The following is a 27,829-nucleotide window of genomic DNA, read 5'->3' as shown; positions in this document are numbered from 1 at the left end:
GCGGTGGGCGGGGTCCACGCCCCCAGAAAGAGAGCGGAGGGAGCCCGGCGCCTAGGACCCTACGGCCTCTCGAGGGGGCGAACCTGACCTTTCCCGGAAGCCCCACCGCGCCTCTCCGCCCGGGCTCGCTCCCCACCCCCACTCTCCTCCCCGTCCCCTGGCGGGACTTATGTAGAAATCGGGATGTGCGCGTGATTTCTCAGCGAGGGCGGAGTAGGGGCGCTTTCCGACGAGGGGGACTGCCTCCAAGTCCCCCGAGAGCCCCTCTGGCAGGGTCTTTAGGTCTGGGAGCCTGGAAGGAGCAGACTTGCCCGGTGGTGGCGCGCAGCCGCCGACCGGAGTGAGTTCCCGGGCTTGCACGTCTCCCCCACCCAGACCCTTGTGTCCACCTCCTCCTCCCTTGTCCCGGTCTTTGGTCCCGCGGGGGTGGCAGAGGGCTGGAGCTCAGAGGCGCAGCCGAGGCAGCTGGGAGGGTCGCACGTGGAGCCGACCTCCGCATCCCTGGGGCGGGCGCGGGGACAGCTGGCCGAGGTCGGTCCCAAGGGACAGGGGGCGGGGGGCGGGGGGTGGCTGCGGGAGTGCGGGGTGGGGCTGGAGCGCAGGCCGGAAAAGTGGGAGGGGACAGGTTGAGGGGTGGTCTCTGAGGAGGAGCCAGGCGGGACCGTATTGTTCGACACTCCACAACCCGGAGCGCGCAGCGCTGGCTGGGGAGCGCGCGGAGCGCGAGGTGCGGGGCGCTCGCCTTCCCTGGTTCTCCCCACCGCCTGCGCCCCACGAAGAGACCCGGGCTTCCCAGCGCGTCTCTGCCCGGCTCGCCCGAGCCCCGAGGGACGGGTCTGCACAGGTGGGGTGCGGGTCTTACGAGGGGGCGCGGGGAAAGGGGGCAGTCTGCGCCCGTGGGGCTGCCCCATTGGAGGGGGTCCCCAGTGGGCCGCCCCCCGCAGCGCAGCCTCCGCTGGGTCAGTAGGCCGGGAGGTCCGGTAGGCAGCGCGGGAGCGAGGGTCCCTCACCTCACCCCCGCCGTGCCCCGTGTTCCTGCAGGCGCCTGGCGTCCCGGCCCCCTGCGATGGCCGCGGGACACAGCCGCAGGGAGCAGCCGCGCGGATGCCGGGGCACCCCTCCCTAGCGGGGCGCAGCTTCTTCCTGGTCCTCAGCTCGACCGGCGGGATGGGGGGCGGAGGGTCTGCCTTGAGGGTCTGCGCCGACCACCGCGGGGGCATCAACTGGCTCAGCCTGAGCCCGGACGGACAGCGCCTGCTGACGGGCAGCGAGGACGGCACAGCCCGGCTCTGGAGCACCGCGGACGGCCAGTGCTGCGCCCTCCTGCAAGGTAGACACTCTGCGCCGCGCCCTCCCCACCCTCCTGCTCTGTCCTCTGTTCCGCCCGCTCTCCTGCCTCAGACTTCGGCTTTTCCGCCCGAAGACTGCTCCCCAAAATTCCAGCCCCCGCCGGCCCCGGGGCGCTCATGGAAGAGCGCTCCCCCGGCCTGGCCTCCGACCAGCCGAGCGCGTGGGGCGGGGTGCAGAGCGGGCTGCGATTGGGGTCAGGGGGCCGAGGGGCATCCGCCACGGCGAGGCGAAGATCACTTGTCAACGAGCTGCATGAAATCATTTCCATTACAACCGTTTGAACAAAAACATGGCACTCAGACCACTTCAGCTAAGCAGCGCCTTCCCTTGTCACTCACTGGCCGTGTGACCTTTGGCCGGACATTTCCTCTCTCTGGGCCACTGTGGTAACAACGGGGGCTTTTTAAGTGGGCTTGTTGGGTGCCGCCGTGCTGAGCACTACCGTGTACAGTCCTCACACTACTGTTATCCCACTCGTGCAGACGGGGAAACTGAGGCAGGAAGTAAGTTTCCCAGGGTCACACAACCCGTGGGGGGTAGAGTTGAAATTTGAACCCTCCTCCCACCTCGGACCACCCAGCCCGGTCTCTGCTGCTTCATTTCATCCCCTGTAAAATGAAGGGGTGAGGGGATGAGATTGGTTGAGGCTTCTCTAAAGGGGATTGTTAAATCAATTTATCAGATTTGGAAACTGTGAAATAGCAGGAGGCACACGTAGTAGGTGTACGTGCGTATTTTATAAAGCAGTTTTACAAATGCAGCCCTATTCTTACGTGTCAGAAGTGGGTGTATTTCTTACCCCGCGTCGCTGTCACGTGTCTGCACTGCAGGACTGAGGTCCCTCCAGCTCTGCCCCTGCTGTGGCCTGAGCAGCAGGACAGCCCCTGGATGGAGCACAGGGCTTTCAACACTGTGCAGTTATTTATCTCTGTCTGGTTTTTCCACGTAATCAGCAAATCCTGGGTGGCCTCCCCCAGGCCTTCCAGCTCTCGTAGGCACAGGGAGTACAGATTAGCTTCAGTGTTGGCCGATCCCGACACTATTGGTTTTAGATAAAAGCAGTTATGGTAGATATTTCAAAGCCGGGTAGGGATGTGTTTTGGATTGCCAGTTAATTGGAAGTTGGTGTGGATAACGGAGAGTTGACCACAAACTGACACATTTAATTCTCTCTCCCTGCAAAAAAAGTCACACACACTGACAGACACTCAGCCAGCGCTGGAAGATCTGAGATCTGCTAGGGATCTTGAATCTAACTTGTATTGCTTTCCAAACCCGAGCCTGGAGGGCTTTCAGATATGTGCATTTCCAGGACCCGGTTTCCCATGGGGTAGGACTCTAGAACTGGCATTTCTAACAGGAAATTCTAGAATTGGCATTTCAGGTGGATCTGATGCATAGCTGGCCTGGGGAGCCCCTGGGCTGGGGCCCATGGTGGGAGCCCAGTTTGCAGGTGAGTTTCCTCCCCAGTTAAGCTCCAGCCTTTCCAAGGGTGGCTCTGGCCTGGTGAGCACCCTGGCTCGGCGTGCAGGGCAGCTCTGGAGCCTGGGACCAGCCTCCAGGGCCCACCCTCCTGCCCAGCTCTGCCCCGCCATCCCCACCCAGCTCTGCCTGGCAGCTGCCCTTCACATCCACTTTGGTGGTCCTCACAGCTGCTTGTCCCCTCAGGATACCAACACCTGCTTCCTAGTGAATCTGTGCCTGATCCTCTGGTGCCCTAGAGGGCCAGGCCACTCAACAGGAAAGCCATCGAACTGAAAAAACTACTGCCTGTTTCTACTAGGATTGTTTCTGCTGTTAAAATGGTTGGCACTTCAAGAATTTTCAAGGACAGAGGGGACACAAGTAACCTTTCCTTATGCTGGAATCGCGCTAATAGACATGAGTTGCAAAAGAGTCATTTTGGATGTGCAACAGTCCTCATGTGGCCCCCAAGGACAGCAGGGTCTTGCCAGCTCCCCCACCCTATAGGATTTTTTCTATCAGCTCAATATTAATAATATGTCTTAACATTTGTTTAGTACTCTTTGTTTTATAAATAACCCTCGAAATGCTTGTCATGTTATTAATCCTCAGGACTGTGAGCTAGATAGAATTGACACTGGTTTTTTTTTTTTTTAAAGATTTTATTTTTCCTTTTTCTCCCCAAAGCCCTCTGGTACGTAGTTATGTATTTTCAGTTGTGGGTCCTCCTAGTTGTGGCATGTGGGATGCTGCCTCAGCATGGCTTGACAAGCAGTGCCATGTCTGCGCCCAGGATCCGAACCAGTGAAACCCTGGGCTGCTGAAGCAGAGTGTGCAAACTTAACCACTCGGCCACAGGGCCGGCCTCCCTTTGACACTGGTTTATAGATGAGCATGGGGATTTATTTACCAACACACAGAGCATCTTAAGTGTTTCTAGGTACCTGTGAGGTAGGTGGTGGTGTCAACATCCCCCAAGGCACGTAGTGCAGCTACAGGACTTGTCCAAGGTCACACAGCAGGTCAGTGCAGTTACAGAACTTGTCCAAGGTCACACAGCAGGTCAGTGCAGTTACAGGACTTGTCCAAGGTCACACAGCAGGTCAGTGCAGCTAAAGGACTTGTCCAAGGTCACACAGCAGGTCAGTGCAGCTAAAGGACTTGTCCAAGGTCACACAGCAGGTCAGTGCAGTTACAGAACTTGTCCAAGGTCACACAGCAGGTTGGGCCGAGAGGGCTTCTAACTCACTGTGTGGCTCCTGCTCTCACCAGGACGACACTGCAGGGAGCTGTGCTTGCCCAAGGCCACATGGCTGATCAGGGGCAGCCCTGATCACTGAAGGTCTTCTGACTCCAAATCTAGGCTCTTTCCACTTCTGTTGTGGAAGCTACTAGTTGGGGTTGAGTGCCAGCTCCTTGTGCAGCTCTGGGCGCACAGAAGGCTGTGAAGAGCCTGTCGGTGGGTCGGGCCTGGATTTCATGGGCACAGTGGCTGGGTTGGCAGCTCCTGCCATGTGCTTTCCCTCTGCAGACGAGCTTCTTGCTTAGCTCACAGCAGCAGAGGCAACCGGGGGCTGGGGCTTTTCTGTGAGTCTTGCAGCATTTAGGAAATTTGTACCGAGGGGTGGACGGAGAGGAAGAACAGGGCTATGCCCTGTGGGTGGGAGCTTGGTGAGCAAGTTGTCGCCCTTGGAGGCCCCTGGAGAGCAGGTGCGGAAGCAGTGCTCCAAGCGTCTCTGCTCCTGTGGAGCTGTGAACCTGTGAACTTTTTTATAAATGGAATTGGCTTTCAAATGCAGCTGGTGAACTGCAGTGAAATAGAAGGCTTAACTGCCAATTAATCTGTAAAGAGAGGAATTGCTTTTAAGGTAATTATCCCCTCCTCCTCTTTTGCTTTTATCCCGTGGCTACCTGCTTATTTGGGGCACTTCATTGGATCAGTGGGATAAGGAGCACTTCCCACAGTAGCGTTGCTGTCCCTGTCTGTTCCTATGTAGTAAGGGACCCAGCCTGAAGATTCTAGCCCACTATGGCTGGTCCACAAGCTTCCTTATCTTCTAACATGATGGGGGTGGTGGTTTTTTGAGGTTTTTTGGTGAGGAAGACTCGCCCTGAGCTAACATCTGTTGCCAACCTTCCTCTTTTTGCTTGAGGAAGATTGGCCCTGAGCTAACATCTGTGCCAGTCTTCCTCTATTTTGTATGTGGGACGCTGCCATAACGTGTTTTGATGAGCAGCCTGTAGGTCCACACCCAGGATCCAAACCCGTGAACCCTGGGCTGCCAAAGCAGAGCATGTGAACTTAACCATTAAGCCATGGGGCCAGCCCCAGTGGTGGTTTTTGGTTCTGTGTGGATAAACTGCACACTCCTCTTTATTGGAAGCCTAGTGGTACCAGCCCAATGGCATGACCCCACCGGGGAGTGGGAGAGGCCATTAATGGTCAAGATCCTGGGCCCTGGAGCCAGACTGCTTGGGCTTGAATTCCGCTACTTAAATTCTTGTGCCTCAGTTTCTTTTTTTCTTTTTTAAGATTTTATTTTTCCTTTTTTTCCCCAAAGCCCCCCGGTACATAGTTGCATATTTTTAGTTGTGAGCCCTTCTAGTTGTGGCATGTGGGACGCCGCCTCAGCGTGGCTTGATGAATAGTGCCATGTCTGTGATTGGCGGGCGAAACCCTGGGCCACCGAAGCGGAGCGCGCGAACTTAACCACTCAGCCACGGGGCTGGCCCCCATACCTCAGTTTCTTTTTCTGTGAATTGGGATGATAACAATAGTAACCTAGCCTTATGAGGTTGTGGTGGGATTCAGCCAGTTAATAAGCAGCTCTGGGCTCATTGCGCTAGTTGTCTTGTCCTTCATGCCAACGTCAACAAGCCCGAGTTGAAGAGCAGCATCTCATTGGCACCATATCGTGCCAGCTCTAAAGCTCTTCCTCGTTTGTTTCTCACAACCCTAAAATGCCCATTTTGTAGATGAGGAAACTGAGGCTCTGGAGGGCTAGCCACCCTCCTGCATTTACGCGGGCAGAGCAGGCCCTGGGTGGAGCCTGCGCTCCTCCCTCCTGGTCCGGAGCCCTTTCCCCCTCCCTGCCTGCTGGGTGGACTGTGCTGGCTGCCTGTGTGGGACTGGAAGATGTGGGAGTCTCGGCGCCTGCCCCAGGGAGTCTGCAGCCTGGACTGAGAGAACGAGTGCTCAGCGGAGGGGCTGTGTGCGCTCCACCTCCAGATAAGCAGGAGCTGTGGGCTGGGGTAGTCAGGTTCACCTCTTGGCCCAGGTGGGCCTGGAACTGGACAGTTTTTAATTGTAATGAAAAACACAAAGTTTACCATCTTAACCATTCTTAAGTGTACAGTTCAGAGAGATTAAACATTCATAATGTTGTGCAGCCATCACCACCATCCATCTCCAGACTTCTTCATCTTGTAAAACTGAAACTCTGTCCCCAATGAACAAGAACCCCATTCTCCCTCCCCCAGCCCCTGGCAGCCACCGTTCTCCTTTCTGCCTCTACGAATCTGACTATTCTAGGTACCTAGTATAAGTGGGATCATACAGTGTTTATCTTTTTGTGACTAGCTCATTTCACTTAGCACAATGTCCCCAAGGTTTGTCCATGTTGTAGTGTGTGTCAGAAACCTTTTTTTTGAAGGCTGAATGCTATTCCATTGTGGGGATATGCTGCATTTTTTTAATCTCTTCATCTGCCGATGGACACTTGGGTTGCTTCCCCTTCTTGACTATCGTGAATGCTGCTGCTATGAACATGGGTGTGCAAATCTCTCTCCAGGCCCTGCTTTCAATTCTTTTGGGTCTATACCCAGAAGTGGGGTTGCTGAATCATCTCATACATATTTTAAAGGGCCTGTGGGAGCTCAGGGAAGGCTCTCAGACATAAACAAATCATTATTAGCTTTGTCCCCGTCAAGGAAGAATTCCATCAAAATGCACTTTGTTTTAAGTACGGATTTGAAAGAAGCCCACACTGGTAATTCATTCTTCAGCTCTCCAGAGACCACTGTCTGGGGGTGGTCTCCCCTGTGGGGGCAGATTGAGGAGGATGGGGATGGAGGGATGGCGAGTGGTTTGGTCAAGGTCATGGGGCAAGAGAAGCTGGGCTGGAAGGACAGGCCCTGTGGCAGCACCAGTGACAAAAGCCTCAACCTGCCCTGGCAGGGAGCCTGGGGCCAGGTGGCCGGGGCTGAGTCTTAAGTGGCTTTGTCAGACCTTGTCCATTTCAGCCACACCCTCCATGCTCTGGAGTGGGAGCTGCCACTCTGGCTTGCTCAGAGAACACATCACGAGGCAGCTCTAGCAGGCAGGGTCCCAGAAGGAAACAAAATGGTGCCTTCAAAAGAGTAACTCAAGGAGAGTTTAATAAAGGACACTTGCAAAATGTGGGCAGAGTATAGGGGACCCACAGTGCTGGTGGCTGGTACCAGCCGGACTCTCGCCACTCCCAGGCCTGAAGGAGGGAGAGTGGGAGTGGTTACTGCAGCCCAGAGACGGGCTTCCTCCAGGGAGATGCACCAGGCACGGCCAGTGTAGCCGGACCTGCTCCTGCAGGTCATGCGATGCTCCTGCTGGGCTCCCAACTGTCTGAACCCTGCTGGCAGTGGGGAGCCCACGGAGCCCACAGGGGTGGTGGTGATCTTGATACGGGGGCTAGGGGAAACGGCAGAGAGTGAGCTGGAGAAGAGCTGAGGGACAGAGGGAAGACTCGCTAGGGACAGCAGAAGGAAAGGAGACGTCGCTTTGCATGCTGAGTCCAAGGCATGTTCCAGCTCGGCCGGCGCCCTGAGGCTGGTGCCCACTCCAGCCCATCTGTGCACCCGCAGGCCTCCTGTATGGGGAGGGGGCCCTTTGACTTTAAACTTGCAGCCAGCCCGAGAGCGTGCGGGCAGGGAGGCGGGAGGGCCGACTACCTTGGCAGGAACCTCTGAGCCTCAGTGTGTTCTTTAGAACATAATAACTGCATCTTATCTGCATTCTTCATCCCTTCAAAAATATTTATTTTTACTTTGGCTTTTTTGCTTATTCTGCGCAATTCCGAAGCTCGTGGTCGAGGCGCTGTTGTCCCTGGAGACGTGATGGGCCCTCCCTCCTCCATCCCCGGGGTCGGGGCAGGGGCCTTTGCTCCCTGGGTGACCCTGCAGGCCCAGCGGCCGTGGAGCCCTGTTGTCTGGTCTGGATTACGGTCAGCGCTCTGCAGCCTCCAGGGCCCCTCTGCTGGCAGGGCTCCGAGTCAGCGTGGGTTTTCAGATGTGGGTGGGTGTCTGGTGCACAGAGGAAGGGGCCTGTCCTCGGGAGAGCCTTGACCGCTGCAGGGAGCCTCAGCCAGCTGGGGCCACGCCCCCAAGAGGGCAGAGGGGCAGCTTGGCCCAGCTGCAGAGGGGAGGTTATTTTACATGGAAAAAGCCATCTTTTCATTTTCACTCCTTTTCTTCAAGTCTTTGTGTATATACATTTATATTGTTACTGATTCTCATTGATGTATGTATCCTTTTTTTTGTCATCACAGCGGTCCCACATCTCACGGTCTTCAGCATCCCTGGTTTAACGGCTATGGTTGCACCGAGTGGAAGTGTCAGGGTTTCCTAACCACCCTTGGTTTCCAGTGCTTTTCTTGGCTTAATTTGCACTTACGCTTGGCGTTTTGCCTTTCTGCTGTCGGATGCTCTTGAGATGGGACGGAAGCAAGTGGAATGGGGATGACGCCCCTGAGGTGGCCTCTCCTGGCCTTGCCTAGCGCCCAGCCACGCCGGGCCCCTAGAGATCCTCAGGATGGCAGGACGTGATGCCCGCGCAGGGCCAGCTCCGGCTGAGGAAGCCAGGTGGTTCCTTCCCAGATGGGGCTGAGCCTTCCCCACAGCAGATAGACATGCTCTCAGGGAAAGTTTGTTGACAATCTTGAAATGTTTTATAAACTCTTTGGGGTTGGCAGAAAGCTGGGCTGTGTTTTGCCAAACACATTTTGCCCTCTACTTTTAAATGGATGTGTATTTTAAGGAAACATAAACTGCAGTGTCTCTAAGTGTTTACTTTATTCGGAGAGACGTTTTCCTAGAGGCTGGTATATGCTGTCCAAGAAGAGTGGAAAACATTTCTTTGTTAATTTTTTTTAAAAATTCTGTTTCTTAGAACCCAGGAAGTTGCATTCTTCTGAGAGTAACTAAGCTTAAACCTAGAGCTAAAAAAAGTGTGGATCAGCTTGAAACTGCCTAGGAGATTCTAAACCCCATTCTCCCTGATCCTAGACATCTAGACGGAGTTTAAAGTTCAACTGAAACCTTAATGTAATACAACATCCCCCAAAGGTGTGGGTATTTGAGTGCAACAGTCTGCTCATCTGTGAAATGGCTTTTGGGTCTAACATTCCTTTGATTCTGTCAATTTTTCTGGTCCCTGAATTCCCCTCAAATATACTCAGCTTCTGTGTGCTGTTAAAAGTTGTTATCTGAGGTGAAAGATCTTGCCCGGAGACCAGGCCCTACTGTAATTCAGCAGGGCTCCCAGGGCTGCTTTTTTTGTGTGTGTGTGAGGAAGATTGGCCCTGAGCTAACATCTGTTGCCAATCTTCCTTTTTTTTTTCTCCCCAAAGCCCCAGTACATAGTTGCATATCCTAGCTGTAAGTCATTCTAGTTCCTCTGTGTGGGATGCCGCCACAGCATGGCTTGATGAGCAGTGTGTAGGTCTGTGCCCAGGATCCAAACCTGTCAACCCCGGGCTGCAGAAGTGGAGTGCGGGAACTTAAGCACCTGGCTTTGGGGCTGGCCCCTGCACAGGGCTGCTTATTAATGCCCCAGACATGAACATTGATCCCTGGGCTGGGTGAGATCTGACAGGCGCACTGGTAAGAGGGATGATCAGGTGCGCTCGGCCGAGAGCCCAGACTCTGTGTGGCCTCCACGCTCACGGTGTCTCTGCCGCATCCACCATTTCTGCCAAACACCTGAATTCTGGCCTTGGGGCTCCTTCTTTTTTGATGAGTGCCCTCTGCTGTCCCAGAATGCTCTTCTCCCATCCTCGCCCCACGGGTACCTGTGGACCCTTCCTGCTCTGCAACATCCAGGCTTCTGCTCTGTTGACCCCTGGCACACTCTGTCCCAGTGCATGTCACGCTCAGCTGACTGTCTCTCCTGCTGGGCTGGCTGCTCTCTTTGAAGGCAGGGAACGTGTCTTAATCATCTCTGATCTGTGTTCATTTCCTGTGGCTGCTGTGACCAGTGATCACCGTGGATGCCATAAAACAAGAAGTTTTTTGGAGGCCAGAAGTCCAAAATCAGTGTCACTGGGCCGCTATCGAGGTGTCAGTAGGGCTGTGCTCCCTCTGAAACCTGTAGGGAAGAATCTGGTTTCCTCTGTCAGCTGCAAGTGGCTGCCAGGGCTCCTTGGCTTGTGGCCGCATCACTCCAGTCTTCAGGGCCAGCACCTTCAAATCTCTCTCTGCCTCCTCAGATCTCCCTCAGCCTCCTTAAAAGAACATTTGTGATTGTGTTTAGGGCCCATCCTGAGAATCCAGGATAATCTCCCCATCTCAAGATCCTTAATTTAATTACATCTGCAAATGTGTCTTTTTCCAAGTGAGGTAACACTTCTTGGTTCCAGGAATTAGGACCTGATATCTTTGGGGCATTATTCTGCCTGCCACAGTGTCTCTCCCCAAATGTAAGAAGAACAGATAGCACCTGGCATTTACTCAGTCTGCACAACAACCCCATGACATAGGCATCCTTACTCCCCCATCTCAGGTGAGGAAATCGAGGCCCGGGGCGGGTGAAGTGGCTTGCCTTCCACAGTCAGTAGCAGCATCAGGATGCTGGCCCAGACCTTCTGGCTCCAAAGACCACACCCTTGGCCTCTATACTTCTTGTCACCATAGGATTGGGTTTGTTGAATGACTTGAGTGAATACAAATAGCTGAAAAGTTTGAAGACTAAAAAGGAGACATTGAAGAAGGCGGAGGGCAGCAGAGGAGGGAGGAAGAAGAGACTGGAAGATGAGGGAGCAAAAGGATTCAGGGGCAGACTGAGTGCCCCCTGAATTGCTCTCGGCACCCCATGGTTCCTGAGACTCTGTCCCAGAGTAAAATCATCATGTCCAAAGGACTCACCTCAAACACTCCCTGCCCTCTGCTTTCTTCCCTCACCCCCCTCCCCCATCTCAAACATTCTTCCCAGAAAAAAAAAACAATGGCTGGCATGCCCTGGCATGCTCACGTCTCCCCTCGCCTGCAGGACACGAAAGCTACGTGACCTTCTGCCAGCTGGAGGATGAAGCCGCCTTCACGTGCAGCGCTGACTGCACCATCAGGAAGTGGGATGTGCTGACGGGGCAGTGCCTGCAGGTGTTCCGAGGACACACATCCATTGTGAACAGGTCAGTGTGGCCTGGGGGGCAGAGATGTAGACCGTGGGGCCCCTGCCCTGGAGGAACTTCGCTTCTCTGGGGAAGTCCACATGTGGATGCATGGAGAAGTCATCAGGAGCCATAGCAATGGGAGGCCCAGGAGAGATGTGGCTCCAGGCGGGACTGCTGTTAACTGCCCAGGGCTGCAGGTGCCGGGGTTTGGGAGGTGGAGGTGGGGGCAGGGAAGCACCACTGACACACTGACTTGTGCCTGGATGCCCCCCCACCTACCAGGGGGCCCTGGCAGCACAACTGGCCCCTGCTAGGCACAGGGAAAGGCATTGGAGGCCACAGCTCCTACTGATGGGAACAAATTCCAGAGGAAATGACTTAATTGGTACCGGATGGTGGCCCAGGGCTTGGAGGAGGAGCAAAATGGAGGTTTTGCAGATGGAGTCGAGGGTATTTTTAACCTGTCCTTTCTATGTTGCTGTTGAAAATATTTCACCCCCCTGCCTCTCGAGGAGGTTTGAATTTTTCCTTTCCTTATTGAATTTGGGTCTGAGCTGAGCCATGGAAATTCCTTTGCTGACCAGATCAATTTGACACTATTTATGTAACTTGTGGTGGCCTCTCAAACTCCTGAGGGAATGCCCCGTATAAGCAGGAGTCTGGGCACCCGTTCTTGGGCCCTCGTGGCCACACTGACCTGGAGGGGCACCTGCCTGGGATGTTAACCAAGTAAAGAAGGGGCCCAGCGCAGGCGGCCGTTTGGAGGGGGTCAGAAGGCTGGGCTGCGCTGGGACCCATGGAGAGGGAAGGGCGTTGGCCAGAGGGACGCGGCCAGCATGGGCTTTGCGCATGCCTGGGTCGGGGCGCGCACTTGGCCAGCTTTGCGCATGCCTGGGTCGGGGTGGGCACTTGGCCAGCTTTGCGCATGCCTGGGTTGGGGCGGAACCCACTCGGCTCGTGGTCCAGCGCGCCGTGGCGGGAAGGGGTGGGCCAGGCGGATCATTAACTGCTCGCGGTACCGGGAAGATGCACCAACAGGGCAGGAGTTAGGTAACATCCCTGAGTAGCAAGATAGATGTAGACCAGCAGACATCGTTGTGTTGATTCAGGGTGTTCTGAGTGGAGAAGCAAGTCTGGAGGGACCCGGGTAGGGACCCCAGTGGAGCTCCGGCCCCACCCCGACCTTCCAGCAGCTGAGCTTTTATCTCCCTGGCACCCCCGCCCCCCTTAGCCAGAGCAGGTGAGGCCTGGAGACCTGCGAGACCAGGGCCGCGCTAACGGAGGTGGGAGAGAAGGGGCTAGAACCAGGCCTCGGCCCCGCAGCTCCTGCTTGCCTCTTCCCAGCACTCTTTCTTGAGACAGACGTTTGTGATTGAGGAGAAGTGTGTGCGTGGGGGAGTCTCCTTTTGTGGGGCCATGAGTGGCTCCAGGGGACAGCCCCATCTCAGGTGACCACCTTGCCCTCAGGTTGAACTGGGAACTGTCTGCTGCTCCTCACCAGGAAATCTGGACAATTAAGGCTAGAAAGAATGCTCTGCCGGGTTTAGACTCTCTCCCAAGTGCACACACAACATGCACACATGTTCACACATAAATGTGCGCTCATGCACAAACACATTCACTCATACACATACGCTCTCACACACAAATACGTATACACACACACATGTTCACACACATATGCAAGCACACATGACTTTTGAGCAGTCAGCTATTCCAAACCCACAGCTCTGGGTGGATATTTGCATTATTAAACAACTGCTCACAAATGTGTGATATCCCTGAGATGAGGACATGGACTTCACTTTTTCCCGTATTTTCAGAGCTGGGCCAGGTGTGTGAACTTCTTGGGGTGCCAACCAGGCCTCGTGTCCCTGCCTTCTCATGCCAGGCCACACCTGGCAGGACTCATACCCCCAGAACATCACCTACCCCTGCCACGTGGTGTCAGGTCGTCACTTTCCTTTAGAAATACGCGTGTCGTGAAAACCACGCCTGTGGGTGTTAGGGAAGAAGCCCATCAGGAATGGCGTGGTCGTGTTTAGTGCTGTCTGTTTCCTTAGTTACCTGTGGGAAGCAGGGCCCGCCCTGAGAGAGGCGAGGGCCGTGTGCAGGCGGAAGATCTGTTTTTGTGAGCGGCTGTCTCTCCTCCCATCCACGTCAGCCTCGCAGGCCAGACCTTTTCAAAGAGGGAGCACGAGGTGCCTCTGACACTGAGATGGGGGGGTCCTGATCCCTCTGTCCCCACACCAATGACATGCCCCCATTCCAGCTCCCTTTGTGCCCTTGGTGGTCTCCTGGGGGCTCAGGGCTTCTTCACAAGGGTGTATTAACAGACCCTTTGAAGTTACATGCAAAGTTCTATACTAAAGACAAATGTGTGTTTTCTGGGGAGAAGTTCTTATTTATCAAAATGGTAAGAATCATGATTATTTACTTTTGGGGAGGCCTCTCCTTCCCCATGGTGTGGACAGAACCTCTCTGCCCGGGGCTGTGACCTGGAGCTGGAGTGTCGCCAACAGACCTCAGCCCAGTTAAGGTTCTGCTGTGTGAGCTGACAGCAGACGCCCACCCCAGCTGCACGGTGACTTGTCTGACTGTGCCTCCCATGGGTCCCACCTTTGGGGAGGTCACCCATGGGCATGATCCTGGGACCAGTGTTGTGAGAGCGACAGCAAGGGCTGGCCAGCTCCTCCAAGGCTGAACAGTAGGAAGTGCCCTGCCCAGTCTCTTGAGTCTGACCTGACCCTGGGGTGGCAGCGTGTCTCGTTTTGCCCAGTTTTCAAACCGCAAGTCCTGCGTCCCCAGAAACCTTTCAGTTCTGGGCAAAGCGGGAGGGTCCGTCTCCCTGCCTGTTCGCCTCCCCTCTCTCCCTCCTCCCTTTGCCCCTGCTTCCGTAGCTGTGGAGTAGCTGCTCCGGGCGAGGTGTTGGGAGGGAGCATTGGAGCCTTGGTCCCTGCTGAGGCGAGGGTCTGAGAGGACCACGGGCCCAGCATGTGGAGGGGTTCAGACAGGAGGGTGACTGGGGGCAATTCTGGGTGCTGTTAAGGAATGAGTGCCTTGAACTGGACGCAAGGTGAGTGTGGCTGGCTCTCCACTCACGAGTGGAGAGAGGGGAGCCTCTTCCAGCTGATGCGTTGAGGCGGCTGATCTATGGCCTGGGCAGCTGTGCACACAGGGGCGGGTAGAGGTGTGGATGGCAGTGACCGAGGACGCCTTGAGTCTGGGCTTCGTTCTGTGGGTGGTGGAAGCCCAGAGGCTGAGGCTCTCTCTGGGGTCCCTGACATTTCCAGGGGGTCTCTCCTGGTACCCCCACTGTCACACTTGATTCAAAGGGCTTGGATTCCCCAGCCCTGTGGTTTTCTCAGATTCATATCTCTCGTTCCTTGGGAACAGTTTGTGCTTCCCATCACCTGGGCTCATTGAACACATGAGACACCAGCCAAAGGGATCCTGTGATAGTCTGCAGGGCAACACTGTATGGGCTGACCCTGACCTTTCCCCTCTTGCCACCAGAATCCTGGTCGCCAACAACCAGCTCTTCAGCAGCTCCTATGACCGGACAGCTCGTGCCTGGAGTGTGGACAAGGGGCAGGTGTCCCGGGAGTTCCGGGGCCACCGCAACTGTGTGCTGACTCTAGCCTACTCTGCTCCCTGGGACCTCCCTGGGGCTCCCTGTGTAGAGGAGGCCGTGGCTGGGGGGCTTCTGGTGACGGGCAGCACAGATGGCACGGCCAAGGTGTGGCAGGTGGCCAGTGGCTGCTGCCACCAGACGCTGCGGGGCCACACAGGCGCTGTGCTCTGCCTGGTGCTGGACACGCCCAGCCACACGGCCTTCACCGGCAGCACTGATGCCACCATCCGAGCCTGGGACATCCTGAGTGGGGAGCAGCTGCGGGTATTCCAGGAGCACCAGGGCTCTGTCATCTGTCTGGAGGTGAGAACTGCCTGGCCCCTGCCTTTTTGCTAGGGAAGCCCCGGGGTCATCTCTGAGCTGCTGCCCTACACCAGTGTACTAGTCAGCTCAGGCTGTGTAACAAAGGACCACAGGCATGGGGGCTGCAACCACAGAGACGGGTTGTCTCACAGGTCTGGAGGCTGGAAGTCCAAGACTAAGGTGTGGGCAGGGTTGGTTTCTCCTGAGGCTTCTTTCCATGGCTGGTAGACGGCTGTCTTCTCCCTCTGTCCTCATGTGCTCTTCCCTCTCATCCAGATTTCCTCTTCTGAGGACACCAGTCATACTGGATTAGGTTCCACCCTAATGACCTCATTTTAACTTAATTACCTTTTTAGAGACCTTGTCTCCTAATATGGTCACATTCACAGATAGCAGGGTTAGGGCTGTTGTCAGTGTATGAATTTCGGTTTCCTTACATGTAAAGTGAGGTTATGTCTACCCACAACCCCTAGTCCATAATTCCTAAATCCGAGAGTTGCAAAACATGAAGAGTTTTTTTCTTAGGCTTGGCACTGAAACTTACTTGGCAGCAAAGCCTGACCTGAACACATACGAGGCTTGCTGTGGTTCACTTCATCCCACATCCTGGGAGTATGCCTCCCTGTGCTGCGGAAACATGAGTGTGTTCCTGAAATCCACAAGATGCTGAAACACGTGAGGCCTCAAAGTTTTGGATTAGGGATTGCAGAGGTGAAGCTGTGCCCGCCCCTGGGTGGTTGCGAGGATTTAGTGAATTAACAGCAGACAGGCGTGGGGCCTGCTGCCTGGCGTGTGCTCACGCCCGTTAGCCTGTGCCGTTGCTGCTATTTAGCATCTCAGCGCTGTGCTGCCCATGCTTGGCCGGCAGTGTCTGCTGGATACGGTCCCTCCCTCTGTCTAGGTATTGGGATCTGCGGGTTCCTGGCCGGGGTTTGGCCAGCTTCTTCCTTTCCCCAGGCCAGTTTCCACGCCTGAGATGGGCGGGTTGGGGTGCAGCCCTGAGTGGCACCTGAGAAGCCACAAATGAAGCACTGGGGGTGGGCTCGAGGCAACAGGAAGCCGAGTACAGTGGTCCCCTGGAGAGCCAGACCAGGAGGCCCATTTTGGGTTCTGGGGGTCAAGGGCAGCCCTGGGACCCCGGGAACAATGGAGTAAGGAAGGGCTCTATTTTGCCTGGGCGGAATGACCTCTGACCCCTGGTGAACCACAGAGCAGCTGGGTCCCTGCCATGCTTTTTTGGTTGTATAAATGGCATTTTTCTAACTCAGATCCTGCTTGAGGACATTATGATGGGGGAGGGGACCTAGCTGGAAGTCCGCCATATGGTTTCTAATTTCCAGGGTTTGAAGTGGCTGGAGGGCAGAGAGAGGACCCCAGCAGGTATCTGGGAAGCAGCATTGTGCATGATGGGCAGAGATGTGCAGGGAGCAGTGGGGATGGTGTCCTGGGTACAGCATGGCAGGACAGGCTTTGGGTCAGTGAAGAAGGGTGGAGCGAGTCTCTGGGCAGCCAGCTGGCTCAGAACTTCTGGTACCAGCCAAGAGCGAGTCTGTCTCCTCTGCTAGGTCAGCCCCAGGCCATGGAGCCCAGTGCCTGGCACAGCAACGGGAAGTGAATGAGTGATGGGGGAGTAAAGTGCTGGTGGGGGCTTGGCACTCTGCAGGGTGCTCAGGAGACTGCAGGACCACAGGGCAAGGCTAACTCCCAGGGTTGGGTGCTCCAGGGTGGGGTGCTCCGCTGTGGGGTGCTCCAAGGGTGGAGTCAGTCTTGCTCCCGTAAGCACAAACCAGGCTAGGTCCCAGTTAGGGAGTGAAGGGTGCGGGGGGTACATGGGGAGAGGGCCTTGCTGGGCGGTGGCGTGGGGCCAGGTGCAGACGGGCACAGTGGAGTGTGTGGAGGCCCCTGGGGTCGGAGCTGGGAGCAGGGAGAGCGCTTCCCGTCGGAGGAACCGGGCGCCTTCGTGGAGGCCGGTCCTGACAGTGTCTGAGGGCCTGGCACAAAGGCAGCCTCGCGCTCGCACAGCCAGCGCGTGATTCAGTGAACGTCCCGTTATTTGGTTCGTTGGTTAGTTAGTTAGGTATTAATTCACAGCCCGCTTCACCCCGAGGTGGAATTGAGGTAGAAAAGCCCCCATTTTCGAGAGCCGTTGGGGGTAGGGTCCTGCCTGACAGAGCGCCAGGGTCACCATCGCCACAGTGGACGCCTGGCACCTTCCAGAGAAGCAGTTCCACGGTGGACCTGCACAATGCCCGGCAGGTGGCGTTTGTGACCCTGCCTCGCACGCCACGGCCCTAGGGAGTGCGGGGGAACACTTCCTGTGGTTCGGACACTAGATAAACGAGTCTCCGTGTCTTGTTTCCTGTCGCTTCCCCGGTGTGAAGTCTGGTTGTACGGTGACTTGGGAAATGCCCGTGCGTCGATGCGCGGGTGTCTCTGCGTTGGTGTTGCCCACTTTCAGGATTCCCTCCTCTCCCTGTCGCGGGGCTGCAAAGGCGCCTTGCCCGCCTCTCCTGATCTGCCTCTGTGAGGCTCCCCGCCTCACCCTGGCACTCAGGACCTTTCAGGGCCACCTGACAGTCTCTCGGCCCAGCCTCTGAGACCCTTGCTGTGTGGGTCCCTCACTGCAACCCTGCTGTCATCTCCAGTCTGAGTGGGAAGCGCAGCCGCGGAGTCGAGGCACCCATCTCCTTCACCTTCTCCAAATAGGAGGCGACCCTCGGGTTCACGTCAGTTCCCGTTCTCTGTCCCTTCCCCTGCGTGTCACACCCAGGGCCATGCACCTGCGACATGGAGATGATGTCTGCTAAGGGACCACACAGAACTCCCACCCCTCCCAGCACGGCGCCTTCCCAGACGTACTGCAGACGGGCAGGGTTCCCGGGTGTTGGGGACCCCAGGAGCATCCTGGGCCCCCTGGATGGTTTTGGGAGCCCAGCAGCCTGGCTCCTGGTGCTGTTTTGCTGAGGAAGCACTCGTGCTTGCAGATTGAGAGGTGCACTTTCCTGTTAGGATGAGTGTGGGGTATCGACTCGCTCCTGAGGGAGCCTGTTCCGTGGAGCTGTGGTATTTCCACTGTTCGTGCTGGACGGGTCAGGCCCACCGTGTGTTGAGATAAATTTGTGGGCTGCCTTTTCAGAGGTCGGGGAAGAAACGAGGAAACTGTACAGAGTTACACAGCCTCTTATGCCTTGCTTCTGAACCTGTCGGCCCCACATGGACGAGGTCCCCACTGAAGCATTCCCCCGCCTCCTTGCAGGCATGCGGCCCACTCTGGGCCTTGTAGGAGCAGAGACGAGGCCTGAGAAATCAGCCAAGCCCTGAGGGGCCTCTGCCTTTCCCGTTCATTATGGGACGTGTATCCAGGGTTGAACACGCCAACCCCAGAGGGTTCCAGGAGCCAGGTCAGGGCAGAGCCAGGAGTGCACAGGCCTCCTCTGAAAAGGGTGGTCCAGCTTCCAAGTAAGAAACTCAAAGTCAAGCCCACTGACCACCGAGGGGGCTGCTCCCTCCCCTCTCTTGAGAGGAGCTCCCAAGGTCGGGGCTCAACTGGCTGCTCCTTGTGAAGAAAGAGAAAATTTTAGTTCTGAAACATTTTAACGCAAACAGTAAAACAGACAGCTATGTACCCACTTGTGAAATGAGATATCAGCATTGTGTCATATTGACTTCATATCTTTTTAAAGAAATAAACATTTTGAATACAGCCAGAGAGAAGGGGAGGAATTGCCAGGTCTGGGGGCAGCCCGAGGGCAGCGGGGAGCGCTTGTTCTCTGCGGCATCGTCGGGGTGCACCATTCTTTTCCTGCAAAAGCACTGTCCTGCCAGACCCCGAGGGGCTGGGGGCAGAGATTGCTGTTGCATTTTAGGGGGAGGTACTAGCTCCCATGTTGGACCAGGCTGTGTGCATTATCGCATTTATCCTCATGGCCACTTCTAGGGAGATGATTTTTTGTCATTTTGTACTTGAGAAGATGGAGGCTCAGAGAGGGTAAGCAGCTTGCCCAAAGTGTTACAGCTGGTAAGGGGCAGAGACAGGATTTGAACCCAGGACCAAACATGTAGCCTGCGCCTGTAACCAGCGGCGTGTAAGGGTGTGACCGGCCTTGCCATGCCGGAGTGGGGGAGCCTCTTGCCACAGTTGGGCTCAGGAGCCAGAATGTCCAGTGCCCAGCCCTGCTCACAGCCCAGCCCAGCTGCTTCTCCTCCCTGCCCTGGTGCATGGGCTGCCGTGAGCTGAGCTGAATGGGGGAGAGGCCCGCATCCCAGGGGCCTCGGCAGCACAGTCAGGCCGCCCGCCTTGTCCGGCGTGCACCTGGATGGGTCACGCTGCAGGGAGCTGGCCCAGGAGCCCCGTCCCCTCAGAGCTGCCTTGACTGCAGGGCGTCCTGCAGGACTGGCCTTTGTGATGTGCTTCCGTTGGGGTCTGTCCTGCTTTCCCCATCTGCCTTGGGCCTCCCCTGGCCTCCCTGGCTGCCCTGCTGCTCCCCATGGGCTTCCCCCCAGGAAACAGGCCAAAGCGAACAGAGGCCTCAGCCGGCCAAGGACAGCATGCTTGGAGCGGTGCCTCAGCCTCCGGGCTCAGGGCTTGTACTTCGAAAGTGTGCTGCTTGTTCACTTTTTAAACACAGTGTGACATGCCCTGCATCACCAGGACATGCCGCGGGGGGAGCAGGAGGCGACCATGGATGCTCGGCGTGGAGGCGGGGCTGTGGGACCGCGTGGCCTGGGTGGCCCCCGGAGTGGGGTCTTGGCCTCGCACACACCCGCTCCCCTTGTTACAGGTCCACGCGTCTCAACGGGTGGTTTGGAATCGTGGTCACTGGACGCCTGGGGCTGCCTCCAGGAGTGACGGTGGGGCACGGCCAGGAGACACTGGGGCCAACAGCGGTCAGCCTGGCGGGCAGGATGCAGACACAGTGCTGGGGGCAGCATGAGGAGCAGACCCGGGGGGTGGCTTGCTCATGAAGCGTGAGGGGGGATCAGTGTGGGAGAGCTTTCTGGGCAGACAGGACTTGTCAGAAACCTGGGGAGGAAGGTGTGAGGACACAGGTGAGCCTGGAGAAGCCAGGCCACATCCGGGCACTGGGCTGGAGGGGCTGGGAAGGCTGAGAGTGGAGTAGGGGAGTGCGGAGCAGGCTTGGGAAGCCCTGCTGGCTTTTCTGCCCCTGCCCTCGTCGATGTCTGGGGACCAAGCTCCTGGAGGGTGGTGCAGATGGTGAGAGGACTGAGTGAGGTCTGGACCCTGCTGGAGCCCCTCAGGTGTGTGGATGTCACACGCGTCCCTGTCCCAGGGGAGTGGACTGCCAACGAGAGAGGCCAGAAGCCAGGCCCTGCTGGCTGGGCTGGTCATAAACCTGGTGGGACATTAGGGCAGAGCCTGAGAGGTGGCAGGCGTGCCTGGCTCCCACTCCATCCCCAGGAGACCACCCCCAGCCTCTGCCTCAAGGAGGCTGCACCTGTTCCTCAAGATTGCACCCCTCTGCCAGAGGGATTAGCTCAAGGCCAAGTTCGGCCTGTGCTGTGGCTGGGGTAGAAAGATGAGCTGGGCTAATTGTAGCCCTGTTCTTGGATTTAAACTGGTAAATATTATGGGGAAACTGAGTCAGCCACAGGAACTGCAGTGGGAAGTGGCTCAGTGTGACTGTGATGGGCAGGTGTGTACTTGAGCTAGGAGGGCATTAAGGATGCTGATGGACAGCCTGGACTGGTTCTAGGCCCACCACCTGCTGCCCCTGGGAGAAGGGCCTCATCTTTTCTAAGCCTCCAGCGGCCCCGGGGCCCAGCAGTGTCACAGATGGCTCTCTCTGAGGCTTCTAGTCTGCCCTCGTCTTCCTGGGCCCTGCAGAGAGGGAGGCCCTGTGTCATCAGCCAGCTAACTGCAGCTGAGGACCGCACCCCGCCTGGCCTGTGGTTCTCGTCTTCTCCTCCACCAGCCAGAGGTGCTGGCTGGGAGCTGTCGTGGCTGCAGGGTGTTTCTCTAGGGAAATTGGCGGAATTACTCTAACAGTCTTTGCTCTTCCCTCGGGCTAGTACACTGTCCATCTTGGCGGGGACGCTCCTGTGAGGGGTGCCCCCCAAATCCCTTCTCTCTCCCCCGGGCCCTATCCTTACCTCCTGTGACACCCAGCAGGGTGTGAACGCCCCTCCAGCTGGCTGGGATGAGCGGGAAGTAGGGGAGCCTGTCCCCAGGGCCCTCCTCCCTCCCTACCAGGGCAGCCCAGGGGCAGGCGCAGGACCCCATGATGGGCCCTCACACATACCACAGCCAGTCAGGTTACTTCTAGAACTTTCTTCTTTCTGCCCTTCCACAAGCAGAAGTCTAGCATGAAAGCCCTGCCCTGGAAGCCCTTTTTTCAGGCAGGACAACACGAGGGACCAACTGGTGCAGTCTCGCGGTGGCTGTAGGTAGATTCACGGCTGCCTTCCCGGGCACCAAGCTGCTCTTGAGTAGGGCACTGCCAAAGACACCTGACAGCGATGATGTCAGTGCTGGCCAGCCCCGGGGGTCTTTGTTTCTGTGGTGCTGAGCACCATCCGGCCAGCCCCCGGGGTCCTTGCTCCTGTGGTGCTGAACGCCATCGGGTGGGATCTGTCTCCCCTGAGGAAGTGGCTGGCCTGATCCTTAACTACAGGTGAAGTAGCTGAGGAGCAGAGTCTGACTTGGCCAAGAGCATGGTGACAGTCCAGCCGGCTCTGCCTGACCCCACGCTGCCCTGCGGAGAAGGGATGGGCAGCGGGGGCTGGGGGGTGGGGGGCCGCGGCGGGGCGTGTTGGGCTCATCCACCGCTTCTCCCCTGAGCCCCGCCCATGCCCCTCCCCGTCACACAGAGAGGTTTGGGGAGCTGCCCAGCTGCCCGGTTGCGGCCGTACCCACGTCTGGTGCCGACCCTCTCCCCGCCCCCCAGCTCGCGAACCGGCACGTGTACTCGGGCAGCGCAGACAGGACGGTCAAGTGCTGGCTGGCAGACACCGGGGAGCGCGTGCGCACGTTTGCGGCCCACAGACACAGCGTGAGCGCCCTCAAGTACCATGCGGGCACCTGTAAGTGACCCTGCTCCTGGCCCTCCCCACCCTGCCCCGGCCCGCCGTCGCTGCCTGTCCCCTTCACTCCTCGCCCCCCACCAAATCCTCCCCGCGAAGGGCCGCTCTGCTTTTCTACTTCTTACTCGACCAGTCCCTCCTTGAGCCTCGCTGCCATCCCGGCGGGTCAGGGCCCAGGGGCAGTGGCTGTGCCTCCTCCATGCACACGTTCCTCCAGTTATTTACAAAGAAGGGCAAATAAGGGTGTGAGGGCTCCTCCCCACCTTGGCCCCATAAGAATGTGCAGCGACCTGAATGTTCACTGGTCCTAAGGTCAAGAGCATGTCTCAGGGCCACATTCTAGTTCTCAAAGTAAGACAGTGATGTCACTTACTCCATCCAGACTTAAGTCCACGTGGATTTGGCTTCACCTGGCATTAGGTTTGACTACAGATAGGAGGAAAAAAAACCAGATAACAGTAGTTTAAATGAGAGAGTGGTTTATTTTTCTCTCAGGTAGAAGAATTTCAGAGACTGGCAGTCTAGGCTGGAATGGATGGCTCCACAAAGTTATCAGGCTCCCAGCTTCCTTCCATCACTTTGCTCCATCATCCTCAGCAGATATCTTCTATCTTTAACGGGGCCTCATGGTTCAGGAAAGCTGCTAGAGCTCCAGCCATCATAGCATCTTTTAGGCAGGCAGGAAGAAGAGGAGGGAAGGGCAAAAGGACGCATGTCCTAGCTAAGTAGGCCTTTTAAAGATCTTTCCTGGAAGCCCTACCCAAAGACTTCTGCATACATCTGACTACTGCCTGCAAGAGAGAATAATACAATCTCTTATCTGGGGACATTGCAGCCAGGATTAATCAGGATTATTTTAGAAAGAAAGAAGAGCAGAATGATTTATTGGGGAGGCAAGAAGCTGTCCCACAGGTCTCAAATTGTCTCACATCTGGGCTTCGCTGGCTCTGTCCAACTGGTCTGCCACATGTTTACACCCTAGAGACTCCCAGAAGACAGACACTGTTCTGGGGAAGCAAACCCCCCAACCTCGCCACCCCTCCATGGCACTGGGGCTCCCAGGGCCCTGAACGTCTTTCCCAGGATGATCCCCAATGTTGTTTTGCCATCAGCCCTCCCTTCCCCCCTGTTCTCTCTCTCTCTCTCTCTCTCTCTCACACACACACACACACCCTGACAGCAGCAGGAAGCTGGCCCCACCCGGAACTGAGCCCGAGAGTCATCTGTAGTGCTAGAGCAGGGGAGCAGACGAGGGGCAGAGTCGTCGCAGTGGGAAATCCAGGTTGGCTTGACGACACAGCTGTTAGATGAAGGGAGCGTGTGCATCTCTGAAAGTAGAGCCTGAGACGCCCTTGGGATTTAGGCGTCTGACACAGAAAAGTTATTTTTTCCTTCTTCCTGTGTCCAAACCTGTAAGTGTGATTACGGCTCTGCTCCCAAGTTGCAGACCTCTAGAAAGAAGAATGTTGCCTCGGCTGCCTCCCCTCGGCAGCAGCCGGGATGGAACCTGCCACTGCAGCGAATCCCACAGACCCTACCTGCTGCCTGCTAGTAAGGAACTGGGTTCTTGGTCTTTGCCAAGGGTCACAGGATGATCCAACTTAACTCCTGATCTGCTTCCCACCCACGAGATGCCCAGCAGCCACACAGAGTTGGTGAGGGGAAGGCAGGAAAGGTGCTGAAGAGGCCTGACATGAAACTTCCTCTCCTGGGCCGCATTCACCTGTAGCTCTGCAGACCGGCTGGGAGTAGGCAGGTGATGCAGGAAAGGGGATAAGTAGTAGATCCCCCGAGGCTAGGGTGCCCCAGAGGGTGTCAGCTGTTCCTGCTCAGGCTGCTGGGTGGGTGTGGCAGATGTTGTGGGTCCCCTGCTCAGGGGTGCTTCCTGCTGCAGCAGCTGAGATCCCCTGCCCCAGGGCCTTTTCCTGGGAGGGGCAGGTCAAAGGAGGGCTGGGAGTTGACACCCATAAGAGAGGCCCTCAACCAGTGGTTAAGGGGAGTCGATTGATAAATAGCTCTGTGTCCTTCTTGCCGGTTCTGACAACTCTAAGATGTGGTCTGCACTTTCTCCCAAGGGCCCCCAGCAGTCACCGCCTAACAATGTCCTGTATGGGTGTCCTTCCTTCCTGTCTCTCTCCCCACTTCCTGGAATGCCGAACCAAGTAACTGTTTGCATGCAAACCCTAGTGTCAGGGCAGGTTTCGGGTAAAACCTGCCAAGACTGTAAGTGCACAAGGGAGGGCCCTGGTCAGTGTTCTCAGTGTGGCCCCTGAGCAGTGGCTCCAGCATTGCCTGGAACTGACTAGAAATGGCAGTTCTCAGGCTCCAGCCCGGACTCCTCCACAGAAATTCAGGTGGGCCCAGCACTGTGTGTCTGAACAACCCTCCTGGTGGTTGTGTGCACACTGGGGTTTGAGAACTCGTGGACTAAGTTATAAAGTAGGAAGAAGCCCAAGGGAGGCAGAATCTGGGGCCCTGCTGCTGTGAGAGGTTGGGCAGGGCGCCTGATGAGCCCCAGAGCCCCAGGGGTTCTGGTTTTGTTTGGAGGGCCAAGTTCATTACTGAGGGCTGGGAGGACTGGGTTTCTGGTTGGCCCTTGCCCCCTAGGCTGCTAAGATGGTGGGGGAAGGGATCACCCCCCACCCCCACCCCCAAAGCGGCTTCAGAGCTGCCAGAAACACCGGCAGAGAAGCCAAGCTTCAAAGGCTTATACCACACGGCCTGAGAGTGGGAACCTGGGCCCAGGCGGTACTCAGGAGGGATGGAAGCACCTGGAAGGGCAGGGCAGGCAGCCCTGAAGCCCAGTGAAAGCTCAGCTGCGGCTACGCAGGGCCGCCTGTACTCGTCACCCTGAGCTCACGAGAATGTAGTAAGACAATGAGGGTGCCGCCGCCCTCCTTTCAAGGGGCTCCTGCCATTTCCCATTTGAGCCTTATGACGTCCCAGTGAGGCGAGTTGACCGCCTCGAAGGCGTCCCAGGTCACTCTTCCACCTTGCCCCTCCGTGCCCCCCGCCCTGTGGTGTCCTGGAGAAGGTAGAGGGCTCTGGTCTGGAGGCCCAGTGGCGCCGTGTGTCCACAGTGTTCACAGGCAGCGGGGACGCCCGCGCGCGCGCCTTCGACGCCCAGTCCGGAGCGCTGCAGAGGGTGTTCCGCGGGCACGCCTTCATCATCAACTGCATCCAGGTAGGCGCTCCTGCATGTCCGCTGGGCCCCTGGGAGCTTGTCGGGTGTGCGAGCGCGAGCCCGTCTGCCTCGAGGGGAGGGGCGGGGCGGGGCCTCCTCCCCGAGCCCGAGGTCCCTGGGGTGAGACGCCTAGGGAGTGGATGTTCACGCCGATGCCCGGGGCCTGCGACCGCTGGAGGCAGAGCAGGGCTTGTGCGTACCAATCCTGGGACTGGGGACAGCTGCTGTGACGCGCTGGGGGCGGGGGAGAGCTGGGCGTCCCCTGCAGCGCGGCCCCCGCTCCGCGCCGCAGGTGCACGGCCAGGTGCTCTACACGGCCTCGCACGACGGCGCGCTGCGCCTCTGGGACGTGCGCGGGCTCCCGCGCGCCCCGCAGCGCCCCGCCGCCCCCAAGCGCAGCCTCTCGCGCCTCTTCAGCAACAAGGTGGGCTGCGCCGCCGCCGCGCCCCTGCAGCCGGCCTGACCCCATCGACGGACGGGCGGACTCCGGAGGGAGCACGCCCTGCCCGCCCGGATGGCCGGAGCGGGAGGGGCGGCCCAGGCTGCGACCCCGCCCCTCTGCATCCCCAACCTCTTCAGCCAGAGAACCCCCAGAGCGACCCTGTCTCAGGCCTGCTCACCGGCCCACTGGGACCCTCCCGGCTTTCAGGGTGTCCAGCCCCACAGCCTCGAGCGCCCGAGGTCCCCGGAAGACAAGCGTTTCCTGCTGGCAAAAAACAGGGACGTTTCTTCAAAAAGCTGCTGAGCTGCAGATTGTCGTTATTTTGGCAAATTGTCCCGAAATACACATCGTTAAAAGTGCTCTGGAATATGTCTTTTGTTCTGCAAACTGAGTCTCAGAGGGAGGAGGGATTCCAGGAACCAGGGGCCTCACAGCTGGCCTGGGCCTGCCTCTTCTCGTGGGTGAGAGCGAGGGGCTGTGGCCTGATGGCCCCCCCAGTGTCAGTCGTGTGGGGAGGGCCATGAAAGAGGCCGGGGAACAAGGAACCAGCTCTTCAGCCTGTCTAGGTGACAGCGCAGATGCATTACCCCTGCTTTGGAGCTCCCATTTCTGCATGAGTGGAGGAGGGCCTCCTCTCTGACGTCTGGAGTTGAAAGGCCAGAGCAGTAGCCACCTAGCCCCATACACAGGAGTCAGCCCAGCCCTGCCCTCGAGAGCAGCTGGAGTGTTTGTCAGGAGGAGCTTAATGGCTGCGGGCTCTCAAGCTCTGGAGCGGCCCCAGTAACTCCTCTCATTACCTGAAGGGGGTGCTCTTCCAGCCCTTGGTTGGTGCCAGCGTCCACAGTGCCCTCTGTGCCAGGCCCTGGCTGGCCTCTGGTGCAGGAGGAGAAACTGCAGAAGATAGTGTCTGCCCTTAGAGCTCAGCAGCTCACCAAGGACAGAAACCTCCCTGTGCAGAGGGGGCCCTTGATTCAGAGAAGTGGGCGCTCCATTGCCTTAATGCAAAAGGTTTCATCAGCAAGATGTGCTGCAGGGCAGGTTGCGCCTGCCCCCGAGCCCAGGGTGAGCCTAATGGGTGGATCGCTCCCCCTCAGGTACATGATGAGATGAACAGGTACAGTATTGGGACCAGAGATGATAAGAAGGGATGCAGACCTTTGTGATTGTGCTCTAGGCCACACCCCCAAACCCTGGGAACCCAGGCTTCCCCAGGAAAACATGCTTGCTGGGGAGAAGCAGCTGCAGAGGCAGCACCACTCAGCATTCTTTGGGTGGGACTCAAACACACAGTACAGGTGTGGGGTTCCACATGGGCTGCCTGCCAGGGCTGGCACTCACTTCCAAGTGGTTCTTCTCCAGGGCCCGCCCACCCCAAAAGGGCTTCCCAGGAAGCTGATGCTCATTTCAGGGAGGGCAGGCACAGAGTCACCTTCTCAGACTGCTTTGCTGACAGAGGCAACTTGAGTAACCAGACGCCATTGACGCTGACAGCTGATGCTGCATTCCTGCCTCAACAGTTCTTGCTCATATGTCATCTTAGGTCCCCCATCTCCTCCAACCACAACAAAGAAGAAAACACACACAAGTTACCATATGCCCAGAGCAACAGCCACTGGGTGCGGGACCCACACCAGGCTGCTGCGTTCATCTTCAGCCTGCCTCTCCCCAAAGAAAGAGTAGGAAATGGTAAACCACTCTTTAGCATTTATATAGCAGCATACCTTTGGGTAATTTTTATTTCAGCAACACACAAGCCTTTGCTAGATGTTGAGACTACAAAGCAGACCAATAAGTTTGTATTTATGAAAGGCAAGAATACATTTTCAAAGGCATTCTGTTGGCTAGGGAAGAAGGGACAGGAAGTACTTATAGGACATATGGACTGGAAAACAGGGACAGGACACAGCAGTGTCACTCGAGCCAAGAGCAGGCAGAATTTCATGGGAAACATCATCGGCACCAGACGCGATGGAGTGCAGCACGTTTCGGCCATAGGCTCCCAGGCCTCCGGCTGACCACGCGTACCTTACAGATATCTGTAGCCCACT

General features: G+C 57.1%; 1 protein-coding gene across 5 annotated transcripts; it reads left to right on the top strand.

The window, feature by feature from the left end:
* WDR86 (WD repeat domain 86) lies at positions 1-26,140 on the top strand. Of its 5 annotated transcripts, none has more exons than XR_011539333.1 (7): positions 1-844; positions 1,042-1,330; positions 11,054-11,195; positions 14,694-15,114; positions 21,943-22,155; positions 25,236-25,339; positions 25,632-26,140. XR_011539333.1 is itself a non-coding variant. In XM_070616892.1 (7 exons), exons 2-7 carry the CDS (start codon positions 1,105-1,107, stop codon positions 25,800-25,802), a joined length of 1,200 nt encoding a protein of 399 aa, XP_070472993.1. In that variant the 5' UTR covers positions 1-844; positions 1,042-1,104; the 3' UTR covers positions 25,803-26,140. The 5 variants fall into 5 exon arrangements, 3 of the variants coding, with proteins under 3 accessions (XP_070472993.1, XP_070472995.1, XP_070472994.1); XM_070616892.1 differs by having other exon boundaries at positions 22,020-22,155; XM_070616893.1 differs by having other exon boundaries at positions 202-531; positions 22,020-22,155.
* Positions 26,141-27,829: the final 1,689 nt, after the last annotated feature.

Source organism: Equus przewalskii, chromosome 4, assembly GCF_037783145.1.
Source record: "Equus przewalskii isolate Varuska chromosome 4, EquPr2, whole genome shotgun sequence".
NCBI lineage: Eukaryota > Metazoa > Chordata > Mammalia > Perissodactyla > Equidae > Equus > Equus przewalskii.
The sequence above is the reverse complement of the archived record's forward strand: the minus strand, read 5'-3'. Positions and strand labels throughout refer to the sequence as shown.

What these genes read in the sequence shown, in the direction of transcription:
- WDR86 (XM_070616892.1), top strand. Translation starts at nt 1,105, where the DNA reads ATGCCGGGGCACCCCTCCCTAGCGGGGCGCAGCTTCTTCCTGGTCCTC. An exon ending in GTGCTGCGCCCTCCTGCAAG is followed by an intron (nt 1,331 to 11,053) that starts GTAGACACTCTG and finishes CCTCGCCTGCAG; the next exon opens with GACACGAAAGCTACGTGACC. An exon ending in CAAGTACCATGCGGGCACCT is followed by an intron (nt 22,156 to 25,235) that starts GTAAGTGACCCT and finishes GTGTGTCCACAG; the next exon opens with TGTTCACAGGCAGCGGGGAC.